Source organism: Malurus melanocephalus, unplaced genomic scaffold (assembly GCF_030028575.1).
Source record: "Malurus melanocephalus ecotype Western Australia unplaced genomic scaffold, MMel_1.1 scaffold_318, whole genome shotgun sequence".
Classification (NCBI taxonomy): Eukaryota; Metazoa; Chordata; class Aves; order Passeriformes; family Maluridae; genus Malurus; species Malurus melanocephalus.
In genome coordinates, this window is record NW_026623550.1 from 35,037 (window position 1) to 46,555 (window position 11,519).

The following is an 11,519-nucleotide window of genomic DNA, read 5'->3' on the forward strand; positions in this document are numbered from 1 at the left end:
TKAAAATAAATTCAGTAGGCTATGAAGGCTGAAAATTGAGGAGGGTACATTGGAGGGGTTGTTTGACTGGTACCACTGTGGCTCTGGCATCAGTAGAGAGGGGGATAAGTGCTCTTTTCCCCTGATGCACAGGGAAGGTGCAGACTCTCATCCCGTTTGGTGTCAAAGTTTGTTGTTCCAGGGCCTACTGCCCCTTTGTGCCTGGCAGTATCTGGCCAGAGAGGAGCTCAGAAGTTTGCACAACCAGCATCCTGTGATCCTTCCCAGTGCATTCACTGCAGAGATGTGCTTTGCATAACCCAGCTCCAGGATTAAAGATCAGTGAACAGAAATCAGTGCTGTCTCATCTCCATTGGCTCTGTGGTGCAGAAGATGAGCTCCACAAATCCCACCCACGTCACGGACACACCTATTCCCACTGTGATCCTCACCTTCTCGCTGCTGCTGCTGCAGGATGGGAGGCTGCTGAGGGATGCTCTGTGCAATGGGGGTGATGGTGGTGGTCGGATACACAGCTGTAGCCCAAGGAGACAGAACAAACCGTTTACCTGAGGATCTGGTCAGCCACACAAGGGCCTGAGGGAGACAAGGGAAGCTGGTACCTGCATACTGCTGAACTCCTGTGAAGGCTGGGTGCAAAGTCTCTGCTACTGAAGGGCTCTGGGCTGCAGAGAAAAACAGAAGCACAGCAAAGGGAATCACTCATGCATTCTCTGTGTGTGTGTAGTGTTGATTCCCACCCTCGCCCCCAAGTGAGTCTCAGTGCCTGGCTGGGAGGGAGCTACAAAAGTGTTCTGTGTGGGGAATCCAGAAAAGAAGAACTAATTGCAGTTCCTCTGCGTGGTGGGGGTGTTCTTTTTTTTTCTCAATACCTGAATATGGCACAAGGCCGTTGGTGTAAACTGTTTCCAAGGTTGGATGCCCATTTGGGAATGGTACCACTCCAGTGAATCCATTGGAAATGGGTGCCACCAGTCCTGGCACGGCTGCTGTTCCCAGGAGAGGTGGTGAATGTAGCCCTGTAGAAGAAGGAGAGGACATCCCATGAAAGTCAAAGTCCCAYGAAGACCCTGCTCCGCACCCACCTGCCTGGCAATACTGATGTGTTTGAACAAGACTGCTGTGTATGAAGCCATTGTCTCTTCTACTGGCACGTGGAGATGTCAGACTGGTGCTGGAGCCTCCACAAAGATGCTCACAGTAGAGGGAAGAATGTGTGCAGAAYTGCCAGTCCTGACTGCTGTCAGAGCTTTGGGGTTGCTCATCTTTGATCTGGGTTTGCACAGCACCTGGCAGGACACACACCTGTTCTGAAGGGATTTGAACCCCATGTGCATTATTGCTGTGGGATGATGACCATGAACACCAGCACTGCTGACCTCAGAGTCAASTACGAGCCTGGGAACCCTTCCTTCTTTACTGCACAAAAAGGATAAATGCACAGCAGCAGAGTATGTGTGTTGAGCATGTGAGGGCACTGGGGGGCCGCAGGAATTTGTGCAGAGCAGAGACTGCTGTGCTCAAAGGCGAGATAGGAGCGAGCTAATGCAGATGCTGAGCCTGGAGGGGTGCAGGAACTGTTTTACCTGGGTGCTGAGTGCTGGGGCAGGAGGCTCCCGTGAGGGGGGGCCCTCACCTGACGCTGGTGCAATGGGAGCRGAGGGCAGCCCGTTGAGACTGACGGCACCGATCTGCTGGATGTGGCACGGGGAGAAGGCGACGCCCGGGCTCAGGTAGCTGCCGTGGGAGGTGGAGAGAACCGTGGTCTGCTGCTGCATCAGCTGCAAAGCAGGAGTGTGCAGTCAGGGCCCTGCAGAGCTGGGCGAGGCTGTGCAGGCCAGCCCGATTGTCACCTCCCCCAAGTGCTGCCACCGGCCTGGGAACTTCCCCCGAATCCGACACCTGCTGGGGTGGGCAGTGGTGGCCGCCCTCCCCAGGCCCARCCCCACACCCTGCTCCCACGAGGTCCCTGCAGCCATGCACCCATAAAGCAGCTGCCCCTGCTGAGGTGGGACAATGCCCCGTGAGAGCCCCCGAGAGCTGGGCACAGCTCCGTGCCCTGCAGGCAGGGCACAAAGCCCAGGGGGCAACCCAGGCCACACAGCCAGGGCCACGGCTGGGCACCCTCCATGGGCCAGCAGCCTCGAGGGGCCGTGGCTCAATCAGCTGGGCACCAGGGCATCGGGCCGTGCCCCTCGGCTCAGAGAGCTCGTGAAACGGGAGGGGAGCAGGGCAGGGCTGTGCTCCTGGCACCCAGCAGCACCATCTCCCTGCAGGCCCTTCTGTGCTGTCAGGCACAGGCCCCTCTCGCTGGTCACTTCTCCTGGGACAGTGCCAAATATTAAATAGCTCAGCTTTGCCTCGAGGAGCAGGGTCCAAATCCGTCTGCTTTTGCCCAGCCCCAACGAGCAGATCATGCTGGGAGACACACAGGGCTCGCTCTGGCACGGGCACCCTGCCRTGCAGCCAGGTGTGTGCCCAGGCCCAGTTCTCATGGCCTGCTTTGCCATCAGAGGTCTGCCACACACTCCACTGAGCTCAGCCTGTCCTCTGGCACTGGCCTGCACCCTGGGCTCAGGGGACATCACCTCCACGTGGTCCTGTGACACATCTGCCTAGGCAGAGATGCACAGGAAGGTGGGAAGGTTGGGAGGAGGGTTAAGAGAAGAAAAAGTCATTCTGGTTCTATTTGAYCATCCGTGGCAGCACAAGATACCCTCAGAGGGCAGTGGCAACAAAGACGTAGTTCTGGATGCAAAATTATCCAGCTTTATCTTCACCATCATGCAAGAAGAGCAGGAGAGGCACCACACYGGCTCTCAGGAAACCAGAGTTTCTCAGGCAGTGCTGTGAGGTGACACAAGGCAAAACCCAAGAAAAAAATCTTCCTTCCATTGCCACATCCCAGTATCTGCTTTGCAACACAAACACACAGCTCTCCAGGAACCTCTCTCACCCACAAAGGGGGAAGTCAGCAAGTCACTTTGGCCCAGGTCTCAGCTGAAGGATCTGGTAATGGTGAGAAGTTTATGGCTAGCTAAACCTCCTTATTTCCTCCACACAGAAGCTGAGTATTGCCCTTGCACAAAGAGAGGAATTTCATGGCATTGCTGCYTCTCTAAGCTGGTACAAGCAAAGCCACTGGGGTGAAATTGGCTCGAGCCCTTTTTGGGGATGGGTGAGRGGCTCTGGGGGCTGACAGCACAGGGGTCACTCCTGTGCCATTCCAGAAAGGAAAAGGAAAAGGAAAAATCACCTCTGTGTTCACCAGCACATCATCCTTGGTGCCACCCTCCCTGAGCCACAATTCCCTGGGGACACAGGACCCTGCTGTGCCACAGCCCCCATGAGTTCCTGGTCCTGTCCCCACACTGTCCCCACCCAAGGGTGCAGAACCAACAYGTTTCTTACTCACTCTGTGAATATTGATCTTCTTTTTTCTCATTAATGCCTGCTCTGTCCGGGCTCTGGCTGGACCAAAACCTGCACCCGGCTGCATGAGCACCAAACTGGCACTCTGGAATTGCTCTCATCACTTACATAAAATTACTATAATGAACATGAGAGCAGAAATAAAAGCAGGGGGGAGGTTTGAACGAATTATATTTTGTGTTTGGAACTAATTGATTTATGATATACAAGAAATATTCAAGCCCTTAGTAAATTGCTCTTTTTTAAATAGCTGCTTTTTTAAGACTTCAGGCCTCATTTGTATTGRTAATTTTTTTTCAGCTCCCAAACACTTCCCTGAATCTGCCTGGACTAACTTATTGAATAAAACTAACTCATTTGCAGAGGCACCTGGGATCCAAACCTGATTTAAGCACTGAAATAAACTACTTTCAGATGCTTAGGCAGTTGTACTTCCCAGATGAGACTTTTTCTTACAGTTTCAGCTAACATGCACTGTTTGATTATTTTAAGTATCTTATTTTGCATATTTGCATAGATCTGAATAACTTTAGACTGAACTTAGTGCATGATAATTTCATGTTTAATTTGAGAAAGTTTTTAAAGAAAAAGGCTATTAATATAAATTTAAAACAGACAACTGAAAACAAAACAAAAACAATCCACACTCCAAACTTCTTCCTAAGCTCCTGGGGACCACTTGGGCTTGGTAATGCTGCAAATCCCATGGGGACAGAGACAGAAAGCTGTTGTATATTAAATGATGACTCTAAGAAGCTGTGATATCTCTGATGCACCAGTTGATCCCAGCAGAACTCGCTCCTGTCAATCTGATTCAGGCCCATCCACAATGGTCAGCTGCATCTCCCAGCCCTGGGGGAACATTGGGTGCACCATCTACTCCTCCAAGCCCACAATCAGGAAATCATGAAGGATTTTGGGCTTCCCCTGAGCCCTGGCTTACCACAGGTCCCACSTTCCAAGGGCTGCCCATGGCAGAGCRTTTGGAGGAGATTCAGCAKGGAAATCCCTCTCTTTTGSCCCCATTTCCAGAGATATTCCATGGCATTTCAAAGGGCTGATTGCCTCTCCCTCTGATGGTGGCACTGTGTGTATGAGACCTGGCTGGGATCTCTCCTCCAGGAGAAGGGAGACCGAAGACCAGGATGGCTTAAGAGAAGAATCAGTCAGGTGTGAGGTCAGTGCCTCGGGGGAAAAAAGGAGAACCAAACCCAGTGGAAAGTGAAAGGAAAAGAAGGAAAAAATCCCAAAAACGTGGGAGACAGGCTGAGTCTCAAGTCAAAGGGAAAGCCAAAATAGTCACAGAGCAGGAAGGCCAGCGAAGAATCAGAGACAGAGCAACACAGTAACAGACACAAGTGAGGAGAAAGAAGACTCAGATAAGCAAGGAGGCTCAGCTTAGACCTCACTGCCTTCTTGTCATCAGCAGGAGTCCCTGAAGATTAAAGGACTGAGTCTAGAAGGTCTCACTGCTCTCCTCTTACACAGCCTGGACCACGAGCTGATAAAGCACCTCTTGCCATCATCACCTCACTTTGTGATCCAGTCCTGCCTTCTGCAGCACCACCCCGTGCCCAAGCCAGTGCCATCTCTGGGACAGCAGGAGAAACACCAGGACAATCATCTCAGAGCTGACACCTACAACCTTTGACCCCAGGGGCAGCTGACTCCTGGGCTGGACAGAAAAGAAGTAACCTGGCAAAAGATGGTGCCTGGTCAGAAAGGGTTCTTCCTTCTAAATCACATTTCTGCTGGAAGCCTTTGACTGTTCTCAGCTTCAAATCAAATAATCTGTGTTGGACCCTTTCTATGTTTGGTTTGCAGAATTCCCCAAAGTTATGGAGCCTCACATGTATTTCTTTTTCTCATCCATACTCTCGCCACACACTTAAAAGGCATTTGGCAGTTTCAGGGGAAACTTTGAGAAGAAATGGCCAACAATTGAGAAACAGCTCCCCTTCTCTGTCATGTGAATGAAAGGAAGGCACATCAAGTAGCTGCTGAAGCCAGAGGAAAAAGCGGTATATAAGAACAGGCATACAAGAACAGGTTTATTTGCACTCCCCCTAGAAAATTACTYTCAGTGACAATGTCTACTTTCGAGCTCTTTGTCGATACAAGAATCCCCCATGCCTTGAGCAATTTCTGAGCCTCCTTCTATGGGCTTTACACTTAGCAGCAGATCTGAAAATGAACACTACCAAGGAGGCTCAAACGATGCTCCACCATAGCTGACCTGGGATTTGTGGAGTTTGGGACCTGCCTCGAACACCAATGGCAATTGCCACCATGGCTGCAAGGCAAGGGGGCCCTCTCACTAAAACCCAAAGCACAGCCAGGCTGCTGAGACACCTCTGGCTCTCTGCTACCCCTGCTCCCTCTCCAGCACCTYACAAACCCCACAGTCCCACTGGCCAAGAGAGAAACCCTGGGGGAAATGGGGCCCTCCTGGGGATTTCAGCGGAGCAATAAACCCGTAAAGCTGGGTCCCAGAGCTCTCTCTCCTGGTGCTCCAAAATCAGAGAGACRTACATTTGTGCCAGAGACCCAGAGGAGGCGTTCACAAGTTTGTATCAAACATCATCATCTATCTGATGTTTGCACACATCACCCAGGAACCATGGCTCTGAGCTGTCCTCAAAACAAGACACAAAGACACTGGGTCATGACTGACCTGCTCCCAACACCTCCACATCAGAGAAACCCCAGGCTCACTTTGAGGAGGCCCCATCTCTCCCCTACCCCCCCATTCCAGGAGAAAAAYGCACAAAAACTGTGCAAGACAAAGCAGCTGAGCAGAGAAACAAGCCAGGAGCACTCCCAGGTGCTGGAATCTCTGGCACAGCTGCCAGGAGATCAGTTTGAGGTGTCCCAGGAGCTGCCTTTCCCCACGCCACCCCCGCGGGATACTCACAGCCTGCGCATAGGCGCTGTATGGGCTGAACGGCAGSGAGAGAGATGGAGTGAAAATGCCCAGCTGCCCCACCATTTGCTGCATACGGCGGAGGGTCCTCTCCTTATCTGTGTCAGCAAACTTCACCACTAGACTGGAGGAGGCACCCTAGGCACAGAGAGAGGAGACAGACAGGAGGCAGGAGAGAAGAGGCGTGGGACAGCCAGAGAGTCAGCGGTCAGGCGAGGGAGCAGGGGCAGGACAGGCGGCAGAGAGGAGTGGGAAGAGGAGCAGAAGAGCAAATATTGGTGTGGAAGTGCTGGGGAGCTGCCTGGAACCTGGGCTGTGCCCTTYCCCATCTGTCTGTCCATCCAACCCTTCCCCTCTCACTCCTGCCTAAGTGCACACATCCCTGGCTGCACTCACCGGGTGATGCTGCAGCCAGAAAACCCAGGGGACTGATGGCCACAAGCACCATCTTTCCACCACCACGGGCTTGGCTGCACAGGCAGAGCAGCTCCTGGCAGCTGGAGAAATCCCTGCTGCAGCGGGACACTGTCCTGCCCATGAGGTGCCCCAGTTTCAGGCTGGAGATGGCACAAGATGAGGCCCCAGCTGCAGCTCCAGTGGCTCAGGAGGGCACAGCAATGGCTACACAGCCCCACAAAAGGCACACAACAATCCCACCCACACCCACCTGCCCCAGAGGCCTCCTCGACTGCCTCAATTAGAGGAGTGTGCTCAGACACTGAAGCACTGATCACCCATGTGGCTGAACTGTCAGCTTTCACCCTGCTCGGTTTTGAACTACTCCAGGTCGCTGCTTCCAAGACAAAATCACAGCCTGATTTTTGGCTCTCTTTTATTTTGTTTYTCTAGCTGTGAGTGCTGTCACTGCCAGTCTGGATGAACACAGGCACGAGCAGCAGCCCAGGGGACAGGATGGTCACTAAGAGAGGAGCACAGATGTGCACACACACTCACACCTCCCAACCACACCAGCTGGACACTGCAGGTGAGCCTGGCGTGGCTTTTTGGACAGCGTGGGGAGGTCCCTGCAACAGGGAAATGGGACAAGGATTAGGAAGAGGGTAGGTCCCCTGGCCTTATACTCACGGGCATTGTCTGGCTGCCATGGAGTGCGTGGATTGCTGCCTGAGCCTCTGTGTGAGATGAGAACTTTACAAAAGCACAGCCTGGAAAGGGACAGAAAGAGCACAGGAGATTGCAGTGACAGGACTGCTGTGAAAGTGCCATCACGCAAGAGACAGTGTCTGTATCTCAGGTAAGGCAAAGCAAAGCCACCCCAAGGAAGCAGGGAACAAAAAGGATGACTCAGCCCAAGTCCTCTACCCTGGAAAAAAGAGGAAGGGTCTCCAATTATTACTTCAATGATGTAATCTACAGATGATGTCACCAGCTCCACCCTTGTCCCCTTGATCACCTCTTGCCCAAATTCTCTGTGGACTCCTCATTGTGGGTACAAACACTTCAGCAATCTGCAGATTGACCCAACAGGCTGCTGAGTGACCCTGAGAGCTCAGTTATTCATGGTGCTCTGCTTCCCCTCCTCTTCCCTCRGTCTCTGCCCACCTTCCCCAGTCCTTCCTGGCAGCAGATGACTCTTCCTGMCCTGCTCCCTGTTGCTGGCTGGTTTATGGGTTCCCATAAATACAGGGAGGAGAATAAGAGCCCCATTTGGAAGGTGAGGCTGGTGAGCACTACCCAAAGAGYGGGGACAAAGGGCAGGACACACAGAGGGTTCACACCTTTGCTGTTCCCATCAGGTCCACGGAGCACCGTGCATTCATCAATGACCCCAAATGGTTCAAAGAGCCGGAGCACGTCATCCTCAGACTGCTGCTTATTTAACATGCCCACAAAGAGCTTCCTGTCCCCTAGGGGCAAACACAGAAACATCAACCTTCTATGAGGCTTGCAGTCCAGAGCAGGAGGAGAGGAACACTTAAGCACAAAACAGCCTGGTGTTATAAACATGCCTGGCATGGAAATGATTTGCTGTTGGCCGAAATGCTTCCAGGAGGGAGAAGAAAGGGTCCACCCAAGCTCCTCACCTCCTCCAAACCTTCAAAGGTTTCTGTGGCTTCCCTTGTCCTGCCCTCCCCAACAGAAAACAAAAGATTAATAATTGCCTTTCATTCATTAGCCTTTTCCTTTGAATAATCCAACAGAAATGATAATAAGAAAAACTGTCTGGGCAATTTCACTTCTATTGATCAGAATGTGAAGTCCAACAGGTACCTTAGGAAACACAGCAGACCAACCCAGGCAAGGAAATAAATTCCAGGATCTTTGACTTACATTTCCCTTTCCTTCTCTCCAAGATCACCATTTCCTCAGGTGCCATGTAACCAAGCAGCTTGATTTCCAGTCTAACCAGCTCCTAAGGCCTGGCATAAACCCTGGCATCCCTGCTCCCAATCTGCCTCACTRTAGGAGCACCCAAACCAGACAGCTGGGTGAAGGCCAACCATCAGCTCTGTGGTCCCTGCTCTCCCCTCTCCAGAGGCATTTTGTGCCCGTATCACACTGTCAGGGAGCTGGAAGAGTGGCCAACACATCCAGGACTTGGAGCTCAAGAGTCTTTGTGGGCTCCTCAGAAGAGAGAAGTGAGGATTATGGTTTTGTTGGGATGGGTGAGTGTGGAGGCAAGAAAGGTKCAGAATGTTGTCTCACTTTCTCTCCCCAGCAGCACCCACAAGGACCCATCCCATGGCTGATGTGTCACAGCAGCTTTTGGGGCACCATCCTCCCCAGAYTGATGTGAACAGCACTGAAATCCCACTAAACGCCAGCCCAATGTGTGTTTTTGTGAGGAAACAGTTGTGCCAGTTGCAGGGATAACCCTCCCCCAGTGCCCCAGATCTGCGTGGGGAGATGTGACCCACAGGAGGGAACGTGTCGGGAGTGGCTCGGGAGCAGCAGCACAGAGGATTCCTTATTGTTAGCGACAGGATCCGAGGGGCTGGCTCTGAACGAACCAATGCAATGTGACGCACGTCAGGGRCAATAGCAAGGGAGCTGCTCTCTGCTTGAGAGTGCAGTGACCTGAAAAACAACAGGTCTTGGAGCTACAGCAGCACAGCAGCTCCGGGGGGGTGCTGTGCACGGCGAGGATGGCACATGGCACATTCACGCTGTCACCGAGGCTCGCCCCAGCCCTGTCCTTGGCTCAGGGGATCAGGGGATGGTTCCCCACCCAGATAAGGAAGGAAGGCACCTTTCCTGCTGCTCAGCCAGGTACAAACACACCCAGCAGCACACCCATGCCAGGGGTCCTGCACTGAAAAGCAGATGCAGCACGAAGGGACAAAGCACAAAGGCTCACACGTGCCCAGGGACACTCTTGTACATCCCCAGCCCCCGGGGATGCCTTCCAGAACAAAACTCCTTGGTGAGCAAGAGGAATGWGCAGACAGACACCACAGGGAGTCACCTCAGCGTGCCCCAGAGCCCCAGCACAGGCTCAGCCAGGCACAGCTCTCCTGTAGCCCCAGGCTGACATGTGCCACTTCTGTGCACCCCACACATGAAGTGTTAGAAGTGCTACAGCCCCATCTCTTAACCCATTCCAAACAGATATTCCTGATTTATCTAACTAGAAGTGGCTTAAATACACGGCCTTGTGTATTTTTTAAAAGCCAAATTTCCCAGCTTCTCCATTTTCACGATTCCCTGGGTAACTAAACCCACAGGAATTTTATCCCCTTCTGTTTTCCYTGTGATTCTTTCTACATTTCTCCCTGCACCTGTGTGGCCATGGCTGCATTTGGAGACATTACTTCAGCTGATCGAGTCCATTCAAATTGGTGATGCCAAACAATCCCCAGCCAAGGCAGGAGCTATGAACTAGGTGCTGTACAGCTTTCTGAGCAGGGAGGCAGCACCTGCCCCAACAAGGGCCAGCTCACAAGTGCTGGTGGTCAAACCAACCAAAAACCAGGCTGAAAAGGTGAAAAATCTGACTGGAGCAGGGTGGGGTGTGAAAGAATGGGACTGGACAGGAACAGATTTTTTGGGAGTTGAAGAGGAGCATGGAAACAAAAGGAGCAGTAGTGGTTYTTGTGCTCTGACTGACATCACCTGGTGCCAGATATGAGCCCAGTTTGGCCATGGCAGGSGACATTGGAGCTCTCCAGTGCTCCCCCTTCCTCTACCCTGAATCTCCACTGMAGCTGCAGCCAGGCCTTGTTTCACACAGGGGCAGCCTTTGGGTGGCAAACACGGGGAGCTCCTCAAAAAAAATCATCAACAAACGGGAGAAATACCCTGGGAAATACTTGACTGGCTTTAGGTGCTGTGAAATAATCCTGGTTTTTAGCGAACAAATAACTGTGGGCTAAGATTTGACAGCCAGAAATGCATCTGATGATCTTTGTTTTCTCTTGGCTGGCTCGGGCAGGGTGGCAAGGGGGTGTTGAGATATCTGGAAAGGTCAGTTATGCTACAACTTGCAATCAAATCAACATCCAATTACGAGTTACTCATTATTTTCTCCTGTAGAGAGCCCTCAAACTTCCTGGGTAATTCCTGTGGTTTCTTTCTCACATCATTTCTGTTGAATCAAAAGCATTTTTCCTTCCCTTGCACTTTGGGAAAAGTCCATTGAAACAGTGAATGCTCCATCCTTGCAGTTTTACTGCAGATCTTCTGTTGTCTGACAGGGTTCCCTAACAGGACCTTTTTGAAGTCCTGCCTTCATGTGGGAATCTCACCTTTCCTTCTTGGAATTTGGGAGAAAAAAGAAGAAAAAAAAGCCAGGCTTCCTGGCTATGCAGCACAGCTTAAAACTATGATACCTTAGGGAGCTATAAAGGTAAAGTTATAAAGGTAAATATAAATACACACACCTATGGGTTTGGAATGTTTTCTGAATGCCCAGAACAGCAATAGTAAGAGGGAATGAAATCACTGACAACRTAAGATTTTTTTCACAGTGAATCCTGCTTCATACAGCCCAGTTCTGAAGATCACAAGTAGGAAAAGGATCCAGCCTGTTCCCCTTGGATGCCTCTTTGTAGCAGCTGGGGACCTCTGRAAGGGCTCTTCTGCTGCTGACTTCTCCCTGTCTGTATTTTGGAACTCAACCCATGATCCGGGATCCTCTCGATTCCGTCAGCTTCCAAACAGGGCTGTTCTCCCACAACATCCAAGCTGACTCATCCCCCTCCAG

The 11,519-nt window shown here is 51.7% G+C and overlaps 1 protein-coding gene across 3 annotated transcripts in view; it reads right to left on the bottom strand.

The window, feature by feature from the left end:
- CELF5 (CUGBP Elav-like family member 5) overlaps positions 1 to 11,519 on the bottom strand; it is a 36,420-nt gene that overhangs the window by 3,933 nt on the left and 20,968 nt on the right. For 2 of the 3 annotated variants that reach the window (XM_057377599.1, XM_057377598.1), the window contains exons 4-10: positions 8,095 to 8,223; positions 7,442 to 7,521; positions 6,347 to 6,493; positions 1,637 to 1,781; positions 873 to 1,019; positions 603 to 665; positions 432 to 515 (exon numbers count right to left, since the gene is read on the bottom strand). In XM_057377599.1, coding sequence (XP_057233582.1) covers positions 432 to 515; positions 603 to 665; positions 873 to 1,019; positions 1,637 to 1,781; positions 6,347 to 6,493; positions 7,442 to 7,521; positions 8,095 to 8,223 — 795 coding nt within the window. The remainder of the gene's footprint in view (positions 1 to 431; positions 516 to 602; positions 666 to 872; positions 1,020 to 1,636; positions 1,782 to 6,346; positions 6,494 to 7,441; positions 7,522 to 8,094; positions 8,224 to 11,519) is intronic. The other variant, XM_057377601.1, reaches the window with a different exon arrangement.